Raw genomic sequence first — 26,522 nt, forward strand, 5'->3', positions numbered from 1 at the left:
GAAATGGTTTTACCTTCCACATTTTTCTCGAAGTCTTTGGTTGGGGAGGAAAAAACAGGAATCAGTCTGCTGTAAAGGGTCTAAAATCAGTTTTCACACCTATTTCATATGAAAGGATGTACATTTTAGTAGTATTATTTTCCAAATTACACATGAATGATAGAAATAACAGTATTTCTCAATGACATAAGCTTAATTTCTCTACACAGCACATTTTGTTTATTCCTACTAGGTTTTTGAGATACATAGTATTAGATGCTGAATTAGGAAATAGAAGTTATATGTTCAGTTTTGTTTTATTAGCACAAGAAACTCTCTTATACATTGAGAAAACATACCGCATACTGGCAGATCAAGTACAAGGAACAAATTCTCAGAAACATAAACCCAAATTCTAATCAGCAAAACCACATCTTAAATTTCACAAACCTCAATTTTGTTTTTCTTTCAGTGGCTTTCTCAACTTTTACCAGAGCCCAAGTGTTTGAACATAAACACCTCTAAACAAAACAGACAAAATTCAGTGGTTTTTAACTAAGATGGAACATGTCAGTAATGCTTAATTGGCCAAATCTTAAGATTCCTCTTAGAAGCTGTCAATTAAGCTTTCTCCACAAATTTTTCCATTATGCAAAGTAGCCTCTTCATTCCCCACAAAACAGAAGAAACTGTCCACAAACCCCACAGCCTCAGCAATGAAACAAACAGAGCATAAGTGCTGCTAGGTCTGTGCTTGCTGACACTGCCTTAAGTAGAGCATTTGTCCCTACATGTGAATGACACCAAATCTGATGGCAGAGGCTAAAACAAACCCTCCTAGTTTCATGTAGAAAATACTTAGGTTTAAGAAGGTACAAAATTTTCATCTCCTATGAGATGTCATTTCACATGAACTTGGTAAGAAAGCAATAAAACCCCATCAGCTATGTCAAAAAAATTTCCTGCTTCTACTTTCATCCTGATTAGGATATTCATGATGGTAGTGAAAATACTTCACATTAATCAGATTCAAAACAATAACTTTAAATGTAACATTTTTTTAATGTCACCAGTGTCACCTATTAAAAACAGGAAGGATTTAAGAATGTGACTTGCTTATTGCTCATGATACAATTTCCATTGAGTAAGCAAATCTGTGATTACTTTGTTTTGACAAGGAGAGGGAAAGATAACATGTCTATTTAGAAACATGTCTATTGATTCTAAGATTAGTTTAAAAATCCTGGAAAAATAAAAAATCGTAACAAATTTGACCTAGAGGGTTGTCAGTTAGATTTTGTTTGCAAGATTGGTCATAACCAAATTTATTTTGAAAGTTCAAATAGACTTAAGCAAGCTCTGATGGAGAGGGTGGGTTTCTTATCCACTTCTGAGGAGCTAATTGAAGGAGCATACAACAGAAAAGCATCATTAGCTTTACAGGCCTTCAAACTCTCCTGGCTATGTGCTCAAACAGCAACGCTGTTGGGGATGCGATCTGGGGAAAGGTAGTAGTAAGGGAGCTTCTTGTTCTTGTTGCGCTCGCTGATGGCGCTGACAATCTCATCCAGATTCTTGCGGAATTTTGCCATAGCCTCTTTCACTGGCTTCTCCACGAAGTGTTCATCTGGGTACATGCCCAGAAACAGCTGATTGAAAAACACCAAGAAACCACGCTTTGAGAAAGCAAAGGCAATTAGTTATCAATATTATACCGTTTGGCAGAACACCACCCAGAGCCTCTCCTCACAAATGCTTCTATTAAAATAGTATTATCAATACTTAAGCTAGCCTACACCTTCCCTCTATTGCTGGCTGCTGCTTTCCATCACTGCATCTTTCTGTGGTGCTGGTTCAGGTGTTTACATGGCACTCCTTGACCTAAAGAGACCTCATCCACTGAAAACCATGCACTTTTATTCAGGCAGTGGTCAGTCCGACGAGCTTCCTATGCCAGATCTCTCTATACATTTATGCTGCTAGAAAAAAGGATAGCATTAGAGGGGAATTCACAGCCAGAGGTTTAAAAGGAAAATGACTACTTCATTCAGTGACAGTGGAAGATTCTGTTGACTTCAAACTGTCCTTCAGAGTTCAATACGACAGTTGCTTTAGTCAGCTTGGACTCTAAGGGTGCTCTGAAAAGTGCACTGCCAATATGCTCACTGGCATTGCTTTGGGCACTTTGGGAGCTATTTCCCATAGTACAAGCTTCTCTGCTAGCACTGCTTTCTTCTTACAGAGAAACTGAATTTAAAGTACCCTCTGTCCATCATCTTCTACTTAAGGATTTCAAAACACATTCTCCAGAGCCCTTGTGTGAAACAACCAGGTACCTACAAGATCATTTTACATGAGGGAAATGGCTACAGATCTGTAGCCATTCGTGGCTTTACATGCCTGCAAAGCCTTCTGTAGGCTTGCTTTGTTTTCACTCCTCACCTGCCAGGCACAAGACACAGCTGTAGTGCACATGGCACTGGAGCAGATTTTCCAAAGGAACAGGACATGGGGACAGAGCACGGCTGTACCTTCTTCCCCAGCACTGCAAGGACAACCCTTATGCCTCTGCAGCCCTCTGCCGCCCACACCAACATCCTTTTCAAGCAACGCCATGATCAAGCTTAAAAACTTTGATTATAGCTGAGACAGCCTCAGAGTAAAAATACAACTTCTTTGTCAGAGCTGGTTTGCATCTGGCAGAACACAGGCAAACCCACAGCTCTGACACATCTCCACAGAAAGTGGAAATGGCCAAGTCAAGCACAGGGCAGCACCACAGTTTCCTGAGTCAGTGCCGTCTTGCCTTGGCCCTCATGATCTCACATCTCCAGCACCTAGAGCAGGGAGGTTGACTTACTTCTTTGTCCTGGAATTGGCTCAAGGCCCAGACAGCTCCAAGATGCCAACAAGAACGTCCCCTGTCTGGCAGACTCTCCACAATTTGCTCGATGGTGACTGTGCCCTTTTCTGTTGGGGGAGGGCAGCGCATTGTTGGTGGGGCGTTGGGAATCCAGGAGCACCAGTCATACTGCACAAAGAGCAAGAGACCACAGTGAAAACCTGCACTGCCTGCTGCTCAGGAACACACCAAAGAAAATCAGGAGTTTGCCAACAGGGAGTTTGCTTCTGTAATAGGAGCCCCTCAGAAAGAGAAGATACTAATGACAGGGAAGTTCTAGAGAAGGACTGGAGGTGGCAAGGAAGTCCCTACTGTTTTGCTCAAGGACTCACAAGAGAGAGAGTGTTGGGTAACCTAAATGGGAGAATTTATTCTGCTAACCACAGGCATGTGCCACACAGCCCAAATTCAGCAGACTGGCTAAGGCCTTAAATATTTTATGAAACAAAGTTACCTTCTGATAGCCTGAGGCAATCGCCTTTACTCCAGCTTCTCTTTTATGCTAAATTTCCTCCAAGAACATGCCCACAGTGAATGCCCATGTGCTCAGATACTAACAGAGATAAAGCATGTGGGTTCATCTAGAAATATGGAATATGGCACGCAGATATGGCCATGGTGAGCAGCAGACTGGGAACTCAGAGTCACTTCTGGCCTGGTTCAGTGCAGTGAGTGAGATGCTGATGTCTCATTTTGCCTCAGATATGACCCTGAGTTTTGCCACCATCTAAGATGCTGCAGTTATCAGAACCCTTTCTTTCCCAAGCACTTTTTCATTACCTTCATACATATCCCCTGCTCTGCCTGAGGGGAAGTGCACAGCCACCTCCTGCTCCTCCTCCTCCCCTCAGCCCTCTCTGCCTTTTGGTTCCATGGCTGAAGATCCTTTTAGTGATGGGCTGCATATCCTCTGTATGCTGAACTGAGAGATGATTTCTTGTAGTACTTGACCAGACAGGATATTCTGAGGGGAGCACTGGGAGTTGTCTCAATCAATTGTAAAGATAAGTTAGAAGGGAACAGTTGCAGAGGTCCCTGATCATGGACATGCCACAGCAATAGTGTGACCTCATTAGACACCAGGTTCCAGAACTTCCCCAGGGCTCCTGAGCTACAGGGGTGGACAGGAGGGTCAGCATAAAAAGTGATGTAGGGTATTTGGGAATAACCACCATAAGAAAGATGATCTCTCTGCTTATCTCTGAGATGATACCTCAGAGACCACCTATGCCTGAAGTGAGAAAAGTGAGAACATGAAAAAAAAAAAAAAAAAGCTCATAAAATCATAGAATATCTCAAGTTGGAAGGGACCTATAAGGATCATCTAGTCCAGCTCCCTGATCCTTGCAGAAGTACCTAAAACTAAACCATCAGACTAAGAGCATCATTGAAACGCTCCTTAAACTCTGACTGTGACCACTTCCCCGGGGAGCCTGCTCCCGTGACTGACCACCCACTCAGTGAAAAAGCTCTGCGACTGACAAAGTGATTTGCTTCTGGCTGTTAAATCTGCTTTCCAAAATGCCTTGATGTTGAAAGAAACAGAATTTGAAAGGCAGGTTGTTACTATAGATTCAGGGCAGATATATGTGAGTCAAGGCAGGCAGGGATAACACAGGTAATCAGTATGTGATACATCAAATGTCATAGAGGAAGCTCAAAATTGCCACTTGGTTTGTAAACTCAAGAAATGAGCAGCAATGCCATTTAAATGCTTAAAAAAAATATTCCTGTAATAAAATCAACAAAACTAAAATATATGAGATAGAACCCCTAATCTGATCTTTGGTACCTATGGAGGACTTGAAATGCCTTTCTGAGCTTCCAAATTATTTCAGTTTTCACAGACTTCACAGGGATTTGTAGATGGCTGTGCAGTTACTTTGACCAGAAAAAAAAGTAATGAAATTCTGTATATCTACTAAAAAATGCTTCTCAGACCCTGCCCTGGCAGAGGTACCTCCCAGCCCAGAAAGAAGAATAGAGCTCCCACAAGTTCCTACCTGACCAAAATTCACAGCTGCATGTTGAGCTGATGTAGTGAACATGATCACTGTGAGATATTCTGCTAGTGTCTCTCTTGTCCTGATCATCTTAGGGAACCCTAAATGAGGGAGAAGAAAAGCTTTGACCCAGCAATGAAGTAACCCTGCCACCCAGCAGTTATCAAAACCCATGGGTTAGAGGGCTGTGCAGCAGTGTCTGAAGAGCAGGGCATTCTGTGAGTCTTGCTGTGTGGTCCAACAGGAGCTCCTCACCTCTCTGTGCCCTGGCTGTGCAGCTGTAAAAACAGCCTTACTTCACACAAGCCTCTGAGGCATCACCACTGTTTGCAAAGTATGTGGTGCTCCATAAGGGAAAGAAAAAGTATAGTTATGCCTTTAAAAACCAGTGTTCCTGTCCTACCTACCCTGCAGCAAGGAACTCCCAGAGTCCCCAGGGCAGGGACCTCAGGTGCTCCATTTTTCTTCAGTCTGCAGTGCGAGCAGGGAAGGTTCATGCCAAGGAGGAAGCGACCATGTGCTTGTATTTATAAAGGTCTGAGGTTCAGCAATCAAGTGCATTGCAAGAAAGAGTGCAGGGAGAGTTGATTTGCTGAAATGGGAAGTGAGGAAATGAGAACTTCTGAAAAACAAACAGAATGAGGAACAGAAATAGTTGCATTAAGCTGTCTTTGAAGGAGAAAAATCAGAGTTATATAAAGAAAAAACAGAATAGTCAGGCACTAGGGAAATATTTTGCAACTGAAGTAACCCCAGCCCTGTATCACCCCTGTCCTCACTAAATCACAGGCCTGTGCTGTACCCCTGTCCCAGCCCAACCTGACCACTGCTCCCAGCACGGCTACAGAGAGGGGCAAGCTGCCCCTGCCCAGGCTGCCCGTGCCAGCTGCTTCACATCTCCACCACCAACCTGATGCAGAACTCAGCCTGCAAGAGGGAAGAGGCAGCTCTGGCCAGGCACCAAGCCTAAAGAGGAGAGGATGCACCATCCCCGCCTGTGTCCTGCTGTTCTAAGTACACTGTGCTCATCTTTAAAGGAGTTTGGCATTCTCCCAGTCACAGCAGCCCTCCCAGGGAAGAAACAGGTGCCACAGCCTCCCTCATTTATCCTCCTCCCATACTTTACAGACCCTGCCAAATCTCCTTTCTCTATGATACAGCCCTTGGAGCAGCAGCAGTGCAGAAAGAGATGCTACAAGCCTGGTAGGTTTCCCATCTGTAGTGGCAGTCCTCCCACCAGTGGTGCTTGTAGCATCCCACCCCAGCTGGAGCCCTGGAAGGCTCAGTACTTGTCTCACATCATGATGCTTAGGTCAAGCATGAAGTCCTTACCAGGAGGAACAACATTTCTAAGCTTTTGCTGAGACAGCTAGACAAACAAAAATGAACCTTTGCTTGTCCAGGCAGATAGAACCCAGAAGCCTTTTATCCACCAGAACATAATGATTGGAAACAGCACACCTTTGCCTGGACATCTGGCACTCCAATGTGTGCATGCAACACCACAGCCATCTGCCCTAGTTCACTGGCCAACAGGTGTTAACAGATTGAAATCAGACAGGACAATAGGAAGAATCCCCAGCCACCTCTATAAATTCCTGAAAATCTGCTTGGAAAAAAAATTTGTGTGGAAGAGAAAAGCAACATGTTTAGGGAACAACAGGGGAGTATTCACTCAGGTAGGCAAATTGAGCCGTGTTATGGATGAGAGCTGTCATGGCCAAGTAATGGTTTGCAAGAAAAGAGAGGCAGTGAGAAGAGACAGAGCAAAGGAAAATATTTCTTGGAAATCATGAATATCTTGAAGAGAGTAGAATAGTTCAATGATGATATAAATGCTGAACAAGTGTGAAATGCAGCAATATACTCCTGGGAGTTATTACATGTTCTTATTTAGTGTGAGGTTTGGAGGAGAGGATTCAAGGGGCCTCACTGCTCCTTGGTGTCTATCTGCCTAGTGACTGTAACACAGACATGGCCCTAGTGCTTAAAGCATGAGCAGACTAAACCAAAGGACCTGTCCCCTGTGTAGAGACATTACAAGAGCTGCTCAAGCTCATTATGAGAATCTGTGTCATAGGAAGGAACTGTCTCCTGAGAGATGGCCTGAGCCAGGTCTCACAATAAAACCCAGCTCCTTTAGCCCAAGGAGAGAGCAGGTCTCTGACCTGTGCAGTGCACTCAGCCCTGCTGCCAGCAGGCACTGGACCAGCTGCAGACCCAGCTGGGCCATCACACCTTACCTGAGGCTTTCACACCCCTCATTCCATAGACATAAATGTCTTTGACAAAGGCCTGCAGCTCCACATCCTCACACACCACCTCGTCGCTCTCATAGTAGATGTGAATTACATCCTCTGCAAAACTGCAGACAGGAACAAACAAACAAAATGAAAGGAGAATGCAAGTCTGCCATTCCAGAAGATGATCTTCTGACCTTGCAGATGCTACATGGGGAAACAGAAAAGGACAAGAGAAGGTCTCAAAATCCTCCTATCTCCTTCCCACAAGCAGTGGCAATTAACAGAGGCAAGTTAATTCATTTAGGACTGCAGCACCACTTCTTCCCCCAACAAAAAGATCCTGGACCTCGCTGCAACCCCTGAAAAATCTTGTGCACTTTATTCTCTTATTTGAGGCTTTGCTCCTGCACAGCCTCTGTCATCACATCTACATCCTTTCCTCACTCCATACAGACTCCCTCTTGCATATCCACATGGCTCCACTGGACAGTGGGGTTCCCAAGCTGTGATACCAGTACCATTCCCTGTGTGTGGGACACACCAAAGCTGCTCCTGAATGATAATAGTTGACCCCTCCCATGGGATATCCTTTCTGTGAGATGCTTAAGGGAACTCCTCCTGGGAAGAAGAGGTCTAGAGTCCTATGCCCACTGTTCACAGCAGACACCTTCCTGCTCAGTTCCCCTTCTCAAGATGCCTCTTCCCAGGAAAGCTTCCCAGGCTGGCTCACCTCTGAAAGAAAGGCTCTTAAAACACTAAGGTAACACAAGTAGTTTTGAAAGCAGTGAAAATAGGAAATCCTGATTTCCTGAAGAGCTGCAGTTCACGACTGAATGACTGGTTAATGGAGTTGTGCTGAGATATTCTCTTAGCTCTGCAGGTACCTTGCTAAATCTCTTGCTAAATATTTTGACAACAGCCCATAGGGTGAAACACTTGACTGTAGAAGCTGACTGAAGAATTGTTACCCAACAGAGATTTATCCCTTAATAAAATAGAAATTTGTACATTTTATACATTTATTGCAATTTGGAGACGTGTACAAATCTGTCAATGTGGGTCCTATCAGCCGATAAAGAGTTGTCATGAGGCAGTCAAATAACTGAATAAACACCAAAAGTTTAAGTAATTTTAGCTTTCAGAGGAAATTAAAAGAAAACAAAACCTTTGCAACATGCAGAGGGAAAGCTGCTCTCCATGAGTTCTGTCTCCAAGCATTTGGCACTGGTGCCAGGTGATACAGGAAGGGGATCCTCCTCTCAAACAATGGCAATATTTCAGACCCCCTTTCATACAAATAGAAGTCAGTATATGAAGTGTGGGTGAGACCTTTTGGGCTGAAATGTCTTTGGGTTGGTGTATCTATCTGCAGTTAGATCAGAAACAGGAAGAGGACTAGAGGACTTGACAAATTTGCTATGTGAGACTCATGGTTTCTGTGGGAACAACCTTATCAGCTTCCTTAGGCCTAGGCCATCTACAGCATGTGAAGTAATGGTGGAAATAGAAATTATTTAATCAAATAGTGAAGACTGATACGCCTGCAGAGTGTAGGAGATTCCTGGTGAGCAGACACAGGCATGACCATGGGTTCATGGGTCAGGATCTCACACCCTCAGAAGGGCACTGCCCACTCCCTTTATAAACCAAATCATTCACAGCTCCCAGCCAAGCTTGAGGCAGTGTAACATCACCCTCCAGCAAGGTCAACACCCACAAACAGTCAAATTGAATTGACTTGACTAAGTATGAGCTGGTATTTGAAAGGCATATCTCAATCCACAAAGAAAACACAGGAAAGAGGAGGGCAAAAAAAAAAAAAAAAAAAAAGACAACATGAAGAAAACAACCACAGCAAAGTAACAACTTCCTTTTCTCTCAAATGGGCACTCACAATTGCAGGAAATATTGCAAGATAAGCCCTTGTTAAAACAGAGAAAACACAGGGGACAAAGATGTCCCCAGAACTTCCAGCATTATCCTTGCACCATAAAACTCCTACTTTGTGCACACAAAAGATCTGATTTTTAATGATCTTGCTTTTCAAAAGTCATGTGATCAGAAACAGCTGCATATTTGGTAAGCAACTTATGCCATGCAAAAATACGTTGTTTGTTAAATTAAATGCCACTGCAGAATAAAATCCATATAAATCATTCAAGGCAGTGTTTCAGATCTGAAAAGGAGCCATGATTGTGTGGTTGAGCAGCCTTGCAGTACCTCTCCTTTCTCAGAATTGCTGCCCTTCCTGATTAAACCCAGACTTTGAAATTTTAAGGCATTTTAAGAAAAGTTTTATTCCAACCAGTTTATACCTAATTTACTGAGTTTCAACAGAGAACCATCATGGAAGCCAAGCTTATATTTTCAGTCCACAAGAACCTTGATGAGCTCATGTGGCTGGCTCAGAGAACTGAGTCCTCTCTTGGCTTGTGCATAGCTAAAAAAAAAAATAACGAAATTCCTTTTGCAGGCTAAATTCCGACTCACTAAATTTCTGTTAAATTCTGTAGAAGAGTACATACTTGTAAAGGGTCCTCTGAAATGCAGAATGCAAGGAAACAGAACTGAAAAAAGCAGGAATTACCAGTCTTTCAAGAGTGTGTGTGTGTGACTAAATATTTTTCCTCATGTAAGATATACTGGATGGAAAAGGCACTATGTGACTAACCAGCCCAGATATTGTTTGCAAGATTCCATGAAGATCAAAAAGGAGGTCTGTGTCTCTGTGACTTTATTAGCCAGTATCTAGAACTATGGTCTTTTACCTCTTTATAGCCTCCCAGACCTTAATGCCATCATCCCGGTAATAGTAGTAGGGGATATCCTCTTTGCTGTCCATCCCTTTAGCTTTGATCTCCTCAGGGAAGCAGAGGGAACTATAAGTCAAATCCTTCATTGCTTTCTGCACCATTTGTACATGTCCTCCTCCACCTGTAGCATTTGCCTGCAGAAAGAACAGCAAGACAGAAACAGTAGGAGATGTGCTCCCTTTGTGCCAAAACTGGCTTTACCAATTAGCAGGAGATGGGATACAGAATGCTGGGGAATCTGTTTCTCAAGGAGAAAAGCACACAAAGTACCAAACTGCAGAGGTTTACTGGAACTGTGCATTTTGACTTTAGGGATTTCACACCTCTCCCATGAATCACTGAATCCACATTTGCACTATGGGTACTGCTTTATCCTGGAATACACTAAAAAAGTACAGCAACATCAAAGCATGGTACTCCCTGCACCCTGTACATGTGTGAAGGAAGGCAGCCCTGAGTGTGTTAGAAGAAGGCTTAAGTTGAACTGCCAGTGCTGTTACAGAGTAGTTTAGGAGCAAGTTTTTAGGGATGCAGGCTACCCTTAGTCACCCTGGAAAAAATGCCAGATCAATCCAGCTGGGTTGAGACTAATGAGGAGTGGCCAGGGTTTCAGTATATGTTACATTTGAAAAACACAGCATGTCCACAACAGGCAGCACAGCAAAACTCTTCAGATAACCACCGTGCAAGAGTTCCCAAAAGTTGCTTTTCTAGCATATGATATAGTGTTGTAGCAGTTGTGACCTTACATTTGCCATCCTCTGGCTGGTTGTTTGTCTGCATTGGAGCCAAAAAATTCTGCAACTCCAGATCCTTGCTGGCAGGTCTTACCCACACACTCATCCCACATGGATGGGGTATGTACATGACACTTGTGTTTAAAGGGATGCAAAGTGGAGTATAGACAACAAGGAAAGGTGTCTGGATTTGACCCCTCTATTCTACTTGGGTGAAAAACTCTGAAGCAAGGAAGCTATTTTTGGCCTGGTGCCAGTGGTGTAACAAGGACAGAGGTGTCCTGAAACACAGGCTCCCTCTTTGAAAGGGCTTCTGAAACCTCCCCAAACTCCATGGCACACTCCTAGCATGTTGTCACAGAGACTGCTGTGTGCCAGGCTGTTGAGGTTCCTAGATGTGGCATTCCATTTCTCCCAGGGAGCTTGGTGTCACCTGTAAACTTACTAAGGATGCATGCCAGCCCTCACCCAAACCATTGATAAAGGTATGACATACAGCTACATTTCAGTGACTCAGATGAAGCTGGGATTCAGTCCTAGCAGCTCAGCTGCTTATGGCAACTCAAGAATACAGTCTGGAATCCAAACACACTCTTTGTGGTCTTAGAAATCTGTCTTACCTACGTGTCTGTCTGTGATGAAGGTTTCCATTTGCAATCACAAATCCCTTCACCCACAGATGAATAACTGAGTATTTAAAAGAAGTTGGGGGCTTAACTATGTGGATACATGTGCAGGAATTTATGTGCACTCCTATATTATAACCCAAAGGCACATCAGCAATGAGCAAGATACTGGCTGACATTGGCCAGCTCTGATTTGGCTACTTAGAGGTAAAAGAGAACATCTTTAGCACAACAAGGCATCAGCTCTGTGTGCCTGTTTCTCAGGTGGCATTACTTATGTTTGCCCTTTAATAGAAAGGTCAGGGAACAAAGCATGTGATGATTATAAGATATGTACATATGGAACCATGAAGAGCAAAGAACCCTAGACAAGGATGAACTGACATGAACAATGAAGATTCACAAGGAGTTTACCCACCTTGTCAAAGAGGCCACATTCACAGATAAGCTGTTCTCGGGCTTTGGTATTGATGGCTATTGTGAACCGCATATGTGGCACCAAGAGCTGGGAAACAAAACAAACAATGAAAGAAAGAAAATTCTCAATTTGAATTCAACAGCAGCCAGATGTAAATGTTGAAGTCCTGGTGATTTAGCTGTATCTTATCTTGCAGGGCAGCCAGTTAAACTATTTCAGCTGAACGATCACCAGAACTTCCTTTTGGTTTGTCCAACTGATGTGATAACCACTCCACCCCACCCCACAGAGACCCTTCCTTCCTGCAAGAGCTAACCTTGAAGAGGGGATGCACAGCAGGCAGCTGCCGGAACATAGCTATGCTGAACACCTCTGACACTAAGTGTGTCCGTAAGAGGTGGGTCACTGTCTGGTGGATGTGGAAATCAGACGAGCGGACCCAAATTTTAGCTAGCAGCCAGTCATATGCGGCATCTGAAGGAAGGAAGATGGGATTGTCTGGTCCAGGCTTTTGACCAAGCTGAAAGACATCAAAAGAACATGAAAGCCCAAGTCCTTTATGTTTAAAGTGAGATAGCAAACAGTGTGGCCTTCTAAAGACCCTGACAGCAAGCCCACCTGGATTGCAATGGGTACAATTTTTTTCTCCAGATTTTTATACAGCAGACAGATGGGTGCAGCCAAGTACTGTATTGTGCACGGGTCTGTTTTATTGGCATCCACACCATCCAGCAGCTCGTAGTCCACAATGAAAATGTTGCCTTGCTGTGGGGAAAAAAAACCAACCAAAAAAAAAAAAAAAAACAGAGAAGCATGGTGTATTTTAATGATATGCAAGCAGCTTGGAACAAAGGAATGGGAAGTCTTGGCCAGAGACTGACATGAGCCTGGTGGTTACAAGTTACTCCTGGCCTGCCCTTGCTCATGGCAGCTCAAGAATGATGCCATTGAGACAGCAAGAACCATTGCACAAACTGCCTGACTTGTATCTGCATAGTCTGGCAGTGAGCCTTTCAGCACAGAGCATCTATCTATTTGGTACTCATGCAGAGTCACTCAGATGCAAGCAGGTTTCACACTGCCAGCTGAAGAGAATCCTGTGTTAATTGTACAAACAAAAGCAAGGCATCACCCTTGTCAACCCTTCTTCAGCATGTTAGTGGGAACAATCCTGCCAGATTGCCAGGAAAGCAAGAGGCACCTTTCCCCTCTGAGGCATTCAGTCAATCCCTAACCTTTCAGAGAAAACCAGTGACAAAGGATTGTTCATCTCCAGGTTACAGCTCTTCCTCTGGACCTGGAGACAGGCATGGCCTGCAGCTGCAGGACAGCAGGAGAAGAGCCAACTGGAGCAGTGCCAGTCTGCAGAGACAAGCATCTTTGCCATGACCTATCACACATCCTGAAGAAAGGAGATGTGGCTGAAGGCAGTCAGAACAGACTCTGGAGATTGGAGGATGTGAGAAGGAGCAGGTGGAGCCCAGCCTGCCCCAGAGCCATACCTTCACTTCCTCCTCCAGTGTCAGGTTCCTCTCCAGACTGCATTCTACCATATCCATGGTCACAGGCAGCTTCTTGGGTATCTCTGTGCATCTCCGGATCAGCACGGGATTGCATCCATTCAGGAACTGGTAGCCAAACATAAAATCTTCTCTCCAGTGTTGCATCACATATTCTAAAGGAAAAGCAAGCCTACAGCATCAATATCTGTGCAGCATCAATACCTCGTGCATTGTAGAATTCCTCCTTTCCCCCTCACCTTTTTGTTAAACTGCACTGCCACTTTGAATACAGAAAGAAGCAAGAAAAGGATTCAAAAGGTGACTGACTTTTAACAAATATCACTGAAGTTACATGGAAAATTAAATCATTTCTTCTCACACTGAGAAGAATTAAATTGATGATACCTTGTTTTTCCATTTATAGAAGAAATGAGGAATAAAATATTTCACTTTTATGAAGAATACTCTCTTCATCTGTAAACCACCTTCTCAGGTCTTCCATGAAATTTTTAAATCCCCCTCTTCAAATTCACAGGGCATGCAGTACAGAGGGGTAAGTTCAAAAACATGTGGCACAAGCAGGAGAAGGGAAATGCACATCAATGTGTGTAGGGAAAGACCAGCAGTGGCTGCAGCAGTTCTTTTAGGCTAGAGCTGGGTGAAAGAAATTTGGGGGAGGGTTTGGACTCTTCAGTAAAATTCCTCATTTGTTGTTTTGCTTGTTTGACTTGTTTTCCCTCTATTTATTTTTCAATTGCTAATATAAACCCAGATTAGCATCTCCATAAAATTCTAGTTTTGGATACTCCATCTCTTCAGTATTACATATGTAGTACTACTGCATATTTTCTATAGTTGCAGTGTTCTGTTTTGTAATGTCATGTTGTCACTTCAGTTAATATGAAAAAAACCCCATTGGTGTCTTCAGGAGAAAAATGAAGGTAGTGAAGTTTTCACTACTGGCTAGTTTAAACAAGGCAGGACTTTTTCTGAAAGCAATTAATTTTTCTAAAAAGGGAAAAAATAATAAAAATATAGGACCCAAGGGAATGCAGAGATAATTTTAAAAAAGTCTTAAATCCACAATGCTTTTTCATAAAGCAGAAAAAAGTTAAGTTTATATTAAATGACATTTACATTACCTCCATCAACTGCCTAATGAGTCTGGTGCTGTATCTGAAGTCTAGATCAAGAAAAAAAATTACTCAGCACCTTGGACAGAAGCTGCATGACTGAAAAATGCCTTGAACCACCTTCTCCCTGTTTCTGCCAAGGCTTGCAAAAAAGCAAACAGATTTGTATTAACATAACTGAGACTGATGCTTAATGTTTAAATGTCACAGAATTGGAGCTTTCCTCATAAATATGGAAATATTATCAATGAAATTTATTGTAGATCATATCTAATTCTTGTGTTAAAAGTACTTTAGGAAGCAATGTTATTAAACGTAACAAATGGCCGTAATTAATTTTTAATACTTCTGCCACCTTGTGTGCTTGGGTTTATACCCAAGAAAAGCATAATTGTTCTTATTTCTGTGAATTGATCCCTAGGCAGCCTGAAGAAGAGTAAAACTTCAGAGAATACAGTTTATTTATTGGAGAGCAGAAAAGCAGATCAGCCACATCCATCCTAATCAGATGATCAAACAAGACAACTGATTAGTCACTCTATGACGCAAACATGAGCAAATGCTGATAAACTCACCAGAGATTGTGTTGCTGATTCTGACAAAAATCCTCTCAAAATCTGCAAAATCACTCCAGGAAGACTGGAACATGTGCATGAAACGGTTGACATAAAGATTTTCCATCCTAAAAATAAACCAAAGCAAAACAAATCTGGAAAAAAAATAATCTCCAGCTTTCTCAATACCCATTCCTATTATTGTCAATGTTTTTATGCATCTAAACACAATAAACTTTGGTAGTGGAATGTGGAAGTAGCCACCCTACAGAATTAATATTGCAGGCTGTACCTTTACACACAAGGCTGAAAGGCACAACAAGAGCCCAACTTCTGCTATTGCATTTACAGAACTCCATTCTAGAATTGTTCTCAGCCGCTTGCAGTGGCAGTGCTCTCGGACCTATAAAAACTGTAGTCAGAAAAGCTGGTGCTTCACACATTGTCAGTGATTAACTTCAGCTAAGACTGCTGAGGGCACTACTAACATCAATTCAGAAAGTGATGTGGTGACACAAAGACTCAGAGAGGTGCATAAAGTCAGAAGATAACCCAGGATCAGGCAGCCACTATTCCTAAAAAGAACAACTGGTACTGTAAGTATCTACAAAACAAAGGCCAGACTGGATCCCAAGAGTGTGAGGCCTGAGTTTTTGAGAGTTTTCTATTTATTTGAGCTGCTGGATAAACTTGATGCTCACATCTAACCTCAGAAACCAAAGCTCTTAGTTGCACACATCACATGAACACAGCGGGCTGGGAGCCAGAAATATCTGACTTCATCTGCTAATTCAGCAAATACAGCACAGCCAAGCAAGTTCCCTTCATTTGAAATGATGAGTGCTAAATTATTGCATAAATGCTAAACTGCTGTTATTAGATGGAAATCATTTACTTTGACTCAAAAGCAAATAATGAAGTTGAAAAAGAAAGCTGGCTTCCCACTAACACTTCAAACACACAAATAAAAGCACACACAGCACACCAAGATATGCAGGGCAGACAACAAGTAAAGAAAAGTCACAGTGCTGTAGGAAAGCCTCCCAAAAAGAATTTGAGGAGAATCTCAGGAGGCTGGATTTATAATCAGCAAACACAGAGGAAAGACTGGATCAGAACTGGCTGGAGAGGATGAAGAGCCTGGAGAAACAGCCAGTGGCTTTCTGGAAGGAGGGCTCTAGACCAGCATGACCACAATGCAGACAAAACAAAGGAGCTGCTTCTGCACTAAGCCCAGATGGGGTGCCTGTAGAATGGGCTGCTTCTGCTGCTGCAGATGGCAGTCAAGGGTAAGAGGTGCCTGGAGGCATGTTTGGAAGTAAAAGTCACACAGCTGTCTAGGCTAGAACAGGTGATGGCCTCTCCAGAGGTCTTCTCACACCCAACAGGGACACAGAATCACTGTACAAAAACTTCCAAAGGACTCAGGAAACAAAAATATGCTTTCCTCAAGAAATTAAGTACTTAGAAGTCTCTGGCACACACTAGAAACCAGAGCAAGGAAAAAAAAGTCAGAGTTGCTTGTAGAACTTAATCTGCTCAAATGCAACACTGGTCCAAAATAGCTACACAAGCCTGCATTTCTGGCACAGAATCCAGGCTGAGAGTTTCCATTTGCTAGATAGTGGAGGTCACATCAGCACCAGGCACCTTCAGGATTATCTCCACCTACACACAATTAATCCTTTAAATTTATAGAGTTATCCACTGCCAATAGCATCCAAAAATCCAACCTTGCAACAGCATAAAGATTATCTGAGATGTATCACCCTCTAAGTTCATTTTTGCATGTCCCAAGAAAAAGGGCTTTCCCCTCCCCTCTTCCACATCTTCCTATGTAGCGTATAACTCTCCCACCTCTCACATATTCCCTTAGAAGTTCTCCTTGCCCACTGCTACACTTTGTCTTTGGATTTCAGACACACCTCTCTGTCTTCCTTCCTACTGCACTCAAACTGAAGACAAGCCCCATGCCTTCCCCCCCTTTCTCCACTCCATTCCTGCAAACAGTTGTTCCAAGCTCCCAAAGCACACCAGGATAGCTAAATAAGGGCTATCAAACTCTTCTCCAGAGATTTTCACAATTCACTTGACCAGAAACATAGGTCTAGATTTTTCAGCCAAATGTGCCAGACAAGAAGCATTGCCATTGCTCAGAAAAATCTGTTTTGTGTCATACCAGTTATCCAGGATGGCTGGCTGTCAGCAGCACAGTTTCAGGTTCCTATTTCATGGGGAGGGCCCCTCATAGCCAATGACAAAGATAGATGTCCCTGAACTCTGTTGAGTCACTTCCAAGTTTCACTTGGCAGTGACTCAGGCCCTCTGACAACATGCCACAGCCTGGCAGGATGGGATTGCTGGAAGGGGAATGCAGCCTCCAAACTGCTTATGTCTCCTAATGGCAAATCTCTCATCTCTGGCATTCAGGTGCTGTTGCTCCTGCATCACTCAGATCTTCTGCATGAGATGGGAAACAGCTGCTTTGCACTGGCTAACACCATGCTGATTTGACTGTGTTGGCAGTGGAATTTAGCTGCATAAATGAATAAATAAAATACCCAGAATGCTCTGACAGGTAAGGACCAGTCTTGTCTCATGTCAGACTATTCCACCACCTGATAGTATGATGGGATATCTGAGACAGCGTTGCATGACCTGGGCATTTGAGACAGCACAGAAGGAGACTCACAGGTCAGAGAGCTCCCATCTGCCTCATTGACACTGTGCTATTCCAGAGCTCTGCAGGATTGATTACACAGGGTCATCCAGTGGCCATCCAATGTTTTCCTCAATGACATGGTATGTGCAAGTGGGTGGACAGTAACTTGGCTGCCCCAAGCAGATTACACTCAGGTGTGGATAACTGATGAGCTGCTAGGAAGAGATTTTCTCCAGCAGGATGTCAAGGGGGCATTGATAATGACCCTCTTTGTGTATGCCACCAGAAGACTCAATTATCACCAACAGTCAGAGGAGAAAGGCATCTCCAGGGGGCAATGCTGAGAACTGAGTGAGAAGCTCAAGGTCTCAGGTGCCTGCAGTCCTGCTGATGCTTTCCACCAATGTTCACCAGTGTCTCCATCTGCCTACAGCCAAAACCATGGCTAACAAGAATGCAGAGGCTTAGTCAGTCCCCAATGTGAAAAACATAAATATTGATAACTAAAAAATAAAATAACACATCCATTAAATTCCTGCTTTCATACTTTGGTTGGCTACTGATCCAGCACTCGGAGAAAATAATCCGATTCTGAGATTCTAGGAAAACTAAAAGATGGTCAGATCCTTGCCCTGCCCCAAAAGGGATTCTGCTGACTGCTGAAGTCCCACAAACACTTACGCTTTTGTGTAGTTCAGAATGAAGTCAATTCCCTTCTCGTTGTCAAACTGGATGTCACGAGGCAGTTCACTGTGAGAATGGGCATCGATGCTCAGGGGAAAGCCTGGATGCCACTCTTTCCAGCTGAGAAAATAAGAGAGGTTTGACTAACCATAAAATCTTATCAGCATGGGAGCTGTGTCCTGACCTCTGCTGTTTTGGTGGCTCACTGCTATAATAGAATTTTGTGTCAGATTCACTTAGGCCAAAATAAGTGATTTGCACCACATCAACACCTACCAGTACCCCACAGAATCCTGAAGCAGACTGGAAGGTATCTACTCAGCCACCTACCTTCACAAAGCTTAAAGTAACTTAATATCTGTGATATTTCTACACACTTGCCACATTGGGTTGAAACTGGCAGTATCTTCAAATGCATTATGAGAGGAGGGGACAGCTGCTCAATGCACTCTCATTCTTGGGACTAAACTTCTGCAGAACTGAGATACAGCAGCTAAAACTACACAGGCATGTATTTAGATTCCTTCAAAAGGCCCTCTCCAGGAGTCTTGAGTTGACTGCTCAACCTCCTAATGGTCATGGCACACATTCTTTGCCCCATTTTTATCAAAACAAAAGAAAGTGAATTGTAAAGAATACTGTTTCAATGGCATTTCCAAACTGCCTGCCACACGCAGACTGCACTGTGTATTATCAGCTATGCATCAGAATTTTAAGTAGCTATTTCCCTGAAATTGCAAATGGTTTTGCCTTCCTTCTTGCATATGTAAATAAAATATGTGGCACACCTCGTTTTGAACCATGTTTTCCGCTGCTCTATTTCCTGTAATTTGTATGGAACAGCCTTTCTTGTTCAAATGAAATAAACAACACATACACCAAGCCTCACTCCATCAGTTCTGAATAGACCCTTTGCCCTGACCCCTAGTCTCCCTATAAAGAGATACAAGTGCAAGAATCTTTTGTTATTTTAACAGAGCACATCTCTAGCAAAATGCAATGTCTAATGCCTTCTGGAGTTACCCTCTGAGAAAAGACAGAATTTTCTCATCATGACACTGATTAGGAAAAAATGTCTATGGCAGCATAATATATATGTAATATATAAGTATGATACACACACGTGTGTACATATATTTATATGTGAAAAATATAGGTATAATATACATTTGTGAGATTTTTATATATCACCACTGTGTTCCATTAGCACATTCCAGTTCACTCAAACAGGGCCAGGTTTTCACTGCACCCTGGTGCAGGAAACAACTCAAGCTAGCTTGGTGCAGCAGCCAAAAAGCTCCAGGAAAAGCAGATCATGTTCTAAAACCGTAGTACTGCTTGTAATAGGCAAATGAAATATGCCTTCAAGTCTTCCCTGAAGATTTTCCTTGAGAGCACAATGGTGTGCCAGAGGGCCCACACAGAGGCTGTACCACTGAATTCCCATGGAAGTCTCACAGATGGGCTTATCTGAGGTGCAAGTATCCATAATGCCTCTTGCATCAGGGTGATCATCACTGTACAATGAATTCCATCTAAGTAAAAACCAGATATGGCCAACATAGTAACTTAGGCTTTCTCTTATCCAGCAGCTGAGTAATTAGAGGCATGTGGTAATGTGAATATACTCTGCCAGACTCTGACCTGATGAGGACAGACCCTGGAGCAGTGGGAAACTCACCGGTACATTTTCTGACGGGATTCGAGCTCTTTGCGCCTGTGCTGCTTGAGGATCTGAGTCTTGTCATCCCGGGGCAGCTTTGCTGTTCACAGGGAAAAGAGACAGGGCTATGAGGCTCCTCTACCTATCACTGCCCAGGTGTTGAGAAGGACAGCAAAGTTTTCAAACCTTCAAACTTCTGATCTATACCTTCACAATGTTTCTGCGGGAAATGCTTACATGATCTGATTTAGTACCTTTGAGTGGACACACAGGTCCTCAGAGAATCCGTGGAACAAGATAAGCTCCTGACTTGGTGCTTCCAAGGGAAAATCAGCTTAAACTAGGAATATCTGTCTCTACTTAGATATAAACCTTGGATTTCTAATGTAGACATTTGTGTACATGTGTATATAAACCTTGGATTTCTAATGCAGACATTTGCTGTACATATCTAGTGTTAAATGGTCTGAAGAGAGCCTTGGGAACTAATTTTACAGTTCAGTATCTAGGGGACTTTCCATCAATAAAAGAAACCACAACATTATTCCAGATAATCTTCTCTGCTAAATGACATGTGCAGGAAACATCTCCAAGCTTCTCCTCTTGAGCAAAGCCTTCCCCTGCCAGCTTGGGGCAATAATCACATTTTCCAGTCATGAGAACAGAAAGAAAAAACAACGAGACTTCAGTTCCAGACATTTTGCTCTTCTGACCATGAATTCAATATAACATTAAATAACACAGAGACTTCCTTAGTGATCAGAGAAGGGGCAAGGTACGAGACTCACTTTACATACACAAATGTGGAGGCAGATAAAACCAGTAGAAGTTTCATGACAAAAGCTGTTTGGGGTTGGGGCTGGAAATATCAGATATAATATAGCTGATAACATACATGGCCAATGGTTTCCAGGTGGTTGTGTCCAGGTTACCAAGAAAGTTTCACTTGCTCTTGTCTTTTTCCTCACCATATTCTGAAAGCCACACAAAGCTGCCTTCCATGGAAGTGGTACAGTTGTTATAAAGCAAATTATGAAAAATGGAAACACCAAAAATAAACTGACACATAGTTGTCACTATAGACAAAAGACTTCAAACACAAAATGCCCCAGCCAGGAGTGGCCAAAAATGTAAGGGGAATATAAACATTTGTTTCCTACCAGCTCACACTTGTTTCAGCTGTTTCCAAGCACTCATGCTGCAGAACACTACAGTAGCCAACCTACCCCAGGTACCAGAGAGAGGAACAAGCAAACATCAGTGAAAAAAGTTTGTCCAAACCCTGATCCTGATCATGGCAAATAGGTGTCAGAGACACCTAAAAACACCTTTCTCATTGGTCACCATTACTTGGAGCAGTCCAGTCCATCACCCTGCCTTGTCCTGGACTTGACAGCATGCAAAGAGAATGAATGAAAAGTAAGCTGCTGTTTCAGTTGGCACCTGCTGAGCAACTTTGGGGTTTTATTTCATTCTCATGAAAACAAGACAATTTACAGGTAATTAATTATGGGCCACTTAGGAGTTTAGAATGAAACAAACAGGGAACACTAATTCTAATTAGATCAAAAGGGCTTCCAGCAATGGGGATGTGGAGTAGTCAAAAATTTGGCATTAGGGTCAACCTTCAAATTCAAGACCAGTGTAACAAGCCAGTGTTAGGACTCTTCCTTGTATGTGCTTCCCAAAACATCCAACCCAACTGACAGTGCCCAGCCCAACAGGCTGCTCAGAAAGCATTCCTAGCAGGGAAAGCCACTCTCTAGAATGCAGCAGGGGACTGGCAGAGGGTCTTCATTGAAGGGAGAAGATTGGAAGGTACGTGGAGAAATGGGAAGGAGAGATGGATGAATTCCAGGTGTTCTGCAGGAAATCTGTTTTGTAGCAGCTCTCACCTCTTCCATCTCGAAGGACAACCTCCTTTTCATCTGTAATCCAGCGGTAACACGGGAACTCCAGATAGTCACCCACTGGTGTTTTAACAGTGATGTACTTAAGGTACCAGTCATCCTGGTACCAGTATTTTCGTTTCTCAATTTTTATTAGCTGAATTTCTCCAAGGTCTTCTTCCACAGTCACATCATAGGAGTCCACCTGCAGAGCAGAATACAGCCAGTGATGCACTGCACATGCAGAAAGCACCTCCAGCACTACCCAGGCATACCTAGTCTTCCCTCCAGCTTCTGGTGGGTGAAAAAAGGAAGTCCCATTATTGGACTGCAGTCCAACAGAAAGACGAAAGAAAAGAACAAACAATAATATGCAAACCACTCCAGAAATGGAGAAACATTTTTGGTTGCAACTTAAAAAGAGTATTACTCCTTGAAATGTGTGCAGGTCTTAGAAAAACATGCAGGCCAATGAAACCATTCACTACTCTCCTAGCAAGAGCTGAAGGAGGTACTGCTAGGGCACATCTACTCATGCAACTGGAGTGGAAATATGTTAAAGAGATTAGAACATTGGACTAGGAATTTAAAGACCTTTTTGGGTTAGTTATGTGTGCTTCAGACTAAGGACAGTATCCAGATCACCAAAATCCATTTTGTCTTTTGCTTCCTGGTCTTCTTCAGTTCTCCCTTTTTAAAATGAGGACAATGGTATATTTTATGTTTATACAGCCAAAATTTGGACAATTATACATTTTATGTTTATAAGGCTCAGATGTACAAAGGAATTTAAGTACAATGTCACACCCAGAGATGGGTACACATAAGATTTAAATTAAAGAGCAATATGAATCGGATCCAAGGAGTTGATAGAAATGTCACATTGACAGCCAACTTTCAAAAGAAACTCATTCCTCTGGTAACAGCCTACATGCCTATATTACCAGAGCCCTAAAGTAATTACTGTTGATGTAATGCAGGAAGGACATGAAATGAACTTAAATGATCCTGGAGGTTTTTAATCTTTTCATGACCATCACAGTTCCAATTTAAATGGCAGTTCTGAAAGGGAGGGTTCCCTCCTGGTACCTCACCCAGCTTCTGATGCCTCCAAGCCAGCACTGCCAAGAGCTCACCCCAGATGACAATTTTTCTAATAGAGTGGAGGTGTGTCAGGTTACAGAGAATGTACAAGGTGCAGGTAAGAACTGACACTTGGTTGCTCAAGGTTTCTATGCCATTTGTTGTATGAGGTCCCTTGATAAACACCAGGGTGGCTGTATGGCAAACCAGAGACACAAGCAGCTTTTATACAGTTGGAGAGGAGAGTGAGAGAACAGAAATAATGAAGACTACTGGACATTCCAAACTCCTGTACAAGCTGTTCAAGCAATTTAATCTCATGCAAAACCTGAGTCTCTTTTTGAGGAGAGATTCCTACTCACCATTCTTATATTGGAAAAAGGATGGCAGAGACAACTCTTCTTTGTGTAAGCATAAAGCTCTAAGTGCAAAGAGCTGCATTTCCTTTCTGGAAATACACGTTAGTATGTTTCTTTCAACAAAAGCAAAAAAGCAGATGAAAAGGGAATGGGAAGGAAAGAGAGAACTGAGGGATACCATAAAATTTGAAAATACTCAGCACCAGAGGAGTTTACTCAAAAGACAATATGCAAAGAAAAGAAACTATGACTTTCAACATTGCCTGTGTCCAGGGCTTGAAGTAAGCCAGAAAAACTACAACTGAGCTGCCATTGTGCAAATTCCTTCAGGATTTTCCACATATTCTTCCCTCAGTCAATATTTGCCATGCAAATCTCCTACTCAGATCTGGCCCATGCCCTCTTTAAGCACATATAGTAATATGCCCAATTTGCAATAATGCAAATTAAGGCATTAGGAAGAGAACGGAACTACAGACCCTGGCCCAACATTTAGGGAAAAAAACTCCAGACTTGGAAAGCAGATAACAACTTACAAAATAATGTTGCAAAATTCTGCTCATCCACTAAAAACTGTTATTTGTTTTAGAAAAGGATTAACAATTGAATTGCTTTGCAGAAAAAAATAAAAAGATGGTATTGAAAGAAACACTAAAGGCAGAACTGTGAAAACAATTGCTACATTTTGCAAACCAACCAAACTCAAAGTCTTCTGGCCTTCTTCAGTTTTAGTTTTCTTAGTTTTCTAGTTCTGTACTGGTATTTTTCTTTCCTTCTTTCCCTTGCACAACATATTATGAAGACACAGTCTTTCGGACACCATGTAACGGGAACAGGTGCCTGGAAAAAGATGCTGCATTCCCCAAGAAAACATCCTCAAAAGCAAAACGTAGCACATTGTACTGCAAGTGTCCAGTGAGCCAGACACTTTAGAGAACACAGACTTACTCTGATGGCCCACAATAATTCATGCTGGAAAACTGAGGTGCTGCTAACACCCACACCTCTATATCACCTAGTATTTCTCCCACTGTATCACCTAGTGGACATATCTCTGCTCCTGCTGGATCTGGTCCCACAGCAGCTCCCCTGTTGCTGCTGGGCAGACACTGAATGCTCCCATCATGGCATTTTCTCCCTGTGACAGGATCCAGCCCAACTCAGAGTACTGCCAGGCTCTCCATCAGAGCCACCTGAAACCCTCTTTTGCAGCCCAGGAATGAGAGCAACCTGCCTGGTCAGTCAAACCCTGGTGGTGATCTCCTGAGCTGGGCAGGGCTCAGCCCTCCTGGGAGAGTGCCCTAACCCTAAGTTTGCAGGACAGTCTGAGGTCTCCTTCAATCTCTCTTGCTAATGTTGTTCAGTTTTGCCTAAAGTATGTGACTATTCAGCAGATAAGAGAGAAACAATGACTGGATGTCCACTGGGGAGATTCAGGTAACAAGGTCCTAAGCTAATGAATGTTTAATCGTGAAAGAAAATTAACTTCAGTAGCAGTGGCTGGTAAATATCTGGGGGACCACAACCACACATGCCATCAACACCTACACAAAATGCTGACTTCTGTTAAGTGTGTCCATGATGTTTAACACAGAAGAGACCCTGGACCTAATTCAGGCTGCGAACCACATGGTTGAAAAAAACATACCTCAAGGCAAAGCAGCAACATGGCACTAAAAACCCACTTGTACATGGGGTGGGAGGTCTAACTTCCAAACTTCTGAATATCTTTTTAAAACTTTCAAAGTTATTTCTATTTCACCAGACCTTCTAGAAACTGTGAATTTTGTTTCCAGGTAAAATACACATTTTGGAAAAGGGGGTGGGAGGGGGGAAGTCTATTATTTCCGGAGCAGACAATAAGCAAATAAATAAATGCCATTCTAAACCAATGCTCAGAGCATAAGCAACTACATTTGGATAGCTGAAACAGTGATAGGACCACAGAGAAGACAGGGCACAGCTAACAGCAGAAATCTGGGCTAAGAAGAAGAGCACAGCTGATAGCCCAGGCACAACTTCATCCTCACACATTCATGCTGTTTTCCAGCTTTCATTGACGTTGCCCTACGCATTTCTCTTGGCAGGCATTTAATTCCCACTAGGTGCTCCTACCTCTTTGTTTAATTCTCTGGAGATAATAGGGCTCTGACTATTAGTAAATCCTGACCCTAAACATCGCCTATCAACAGGAAACACAACGAAGCTTTTAGTATTTGTAAAGAAAGTGCGAGGAGATCTGAAGCCCATCGTAAGTCAGCACCAAAGAACCCCGTCTTTCCCAAGGTCTGACTGACGGCAGCCAGGGCCAGCTCCTAGGGCAGGGATGCGGATGACGGGCGGCCGGGCAGGGCAGCGGGCACCTCAGCGTCCCGCTCCTGAGCACGGGCACAGGGGCACAAGCGCTTAAAGAGAGCCCAGCCCTGCCCAGCCCCTCGGGGCGCTGCGCAGGGTTCGGCGGGGCTCCGCGGGGCAAGGCGCGGACGGCGCCGCTGCGGGACTCGGGACTCACCGCGCCGCGCTCGAAGTCGTTGTAGAAGGGCTTGTCCAGGAGGTGCCTCTCGCTGCAGCCGTCCGTGCCCTGCAGGGTCAGGTACACGTAGTCGTCTGTGCCCGCGAACCACTGGCTGCCCGTGGCCACCGTGACGGTGTAGGACGGCATGGTCCCCGCGGCTCGGCACGGCTCGGCTCGGCCCCACCGGAGCTGCTGAGCCGCGCTCCTGCCTTCGCCTGGACCCTGCCCAGCGCCACCGCCTCCTCCGGCACCGCACAGGGCGGCTCGGCGCTGCCCGCCCCTTCCCCGGCCCGGCACACCTACCCCATCCCGCCTGTGCCGCCTCCGGCCGGCACCCTGCCCGCACCCTGCCCTGGCACAGCACCCCCTCACCCGAATTCCAGACCTGCCCCGAGCCCCTTGTCCTGGCACAGCTACCCTTCATCCGGAATTCCATCCCTGCCCCGCACCCTGGATTCAGTCCGTGCACCTGCCCTCCCGCTGTGCACCAGCTCCACGATTTACACAGCCCTCCACGCTCTCCTTTCCTCTTGAAAACCTTCCACAGCTTCACAACTCTACACAGCATGCAGAGCTCTCGGCTCTGCAGCACACTGCTCCACACAGTAGTCCTGATCCTGCCAGGCACAGCTCACGTCGGCACAGCCCCTTGTGCCTCACCACCTCTACATTTACAGGATTTCATCTTAAACTGCTCTGCACTCTGTAACCTCACCTCCAAGCCACTCCAGTGTGCAGGCACACCTACTCTTCTGTG

At 43.8% G+C, this 26,522-nt stretch overlaps 1 protein-coding gene across 1 annotated transcript; it reads right to left on the minus strand.

Moving 5' to 3' along the window:
* Window positions 1-277: 277 nt before the first annotated feature.
* On the minus strand, window positions 278-26,006 carry ALOX5 (arachidonate 5-lipoxygenase). Its single transcript, XM_059851488.1, has 14 exons — window positions 25,763-26,006; window positions 21,815-22,013; window positions 19,938-20,019; window positions 18,254-18,376; window positions 14,932-15,038; window positions 13,224-13,396; window positions 12,340-12,486; window positions 12,038-12,241; window positions 11,722-11,808; window positions 9,896-10,074; window positions 7,128-7,249; window positions 4,885-4,985; window positions 2,840-3,010; window positions 278-1,628 (listed from the first exon to the last, which is right to left on the minus strand). The coding sequence occupies exons 1-14, from the start codon at window positions 25,910-25,912 to the stop codon at window positions 1,449-1,451; spliced, it is 2,025 nt and encodes a 674-aa protein (XP_059707471.1). The 5' UTR covers window positions 25,913-26,006; the 3' UTR covers window positions 278-1,448.
* Window positions 26,007-26,522: the final 516 nt, after the last annotated feature.

This window comes from Haemorhous mexicanus, chromosome 7 (assembly GCF_027477595.1).
Source record: "Haemorhous mexicanus isolate bHaeMex1 chromosome 7, bHaeMex1.pri, whole genome shotgun sequence".
Classification (NCBI taxonomy): domain Eukaryota; kingdom Metazoa; phylum Chordata; class Aves; order Passeriformes; family Fringillidae; genus Haemorhous; species Haemorhous mexicanus.

Excerpts from the sequence above, each read along its gene's own strand:
- ALOX5 (XM_059851488.1), bottom strand. The coding sequence starts at position 25,912 with ATGCCGTCCTACACCGTCACGGTGGCCACGGGCAGCCAGTGGTTCGCG. Across the intron at positions 11,809-12,037 it reads CTGTGCATCCCCTCTTCAAG|CTCTTGGTGCCACATATGCG; the intron begins GTTAGCTCTTGC and ends TTTGTTTCCCAG. Across the intron at positions 7,250-9,895 it reads GTCTGGGAGGCTATAAAGAG|TTTTGCAGAGGATGTAATTC; the intron begins GTAAAAGACCAT and ends TCCTGTCTGCAG.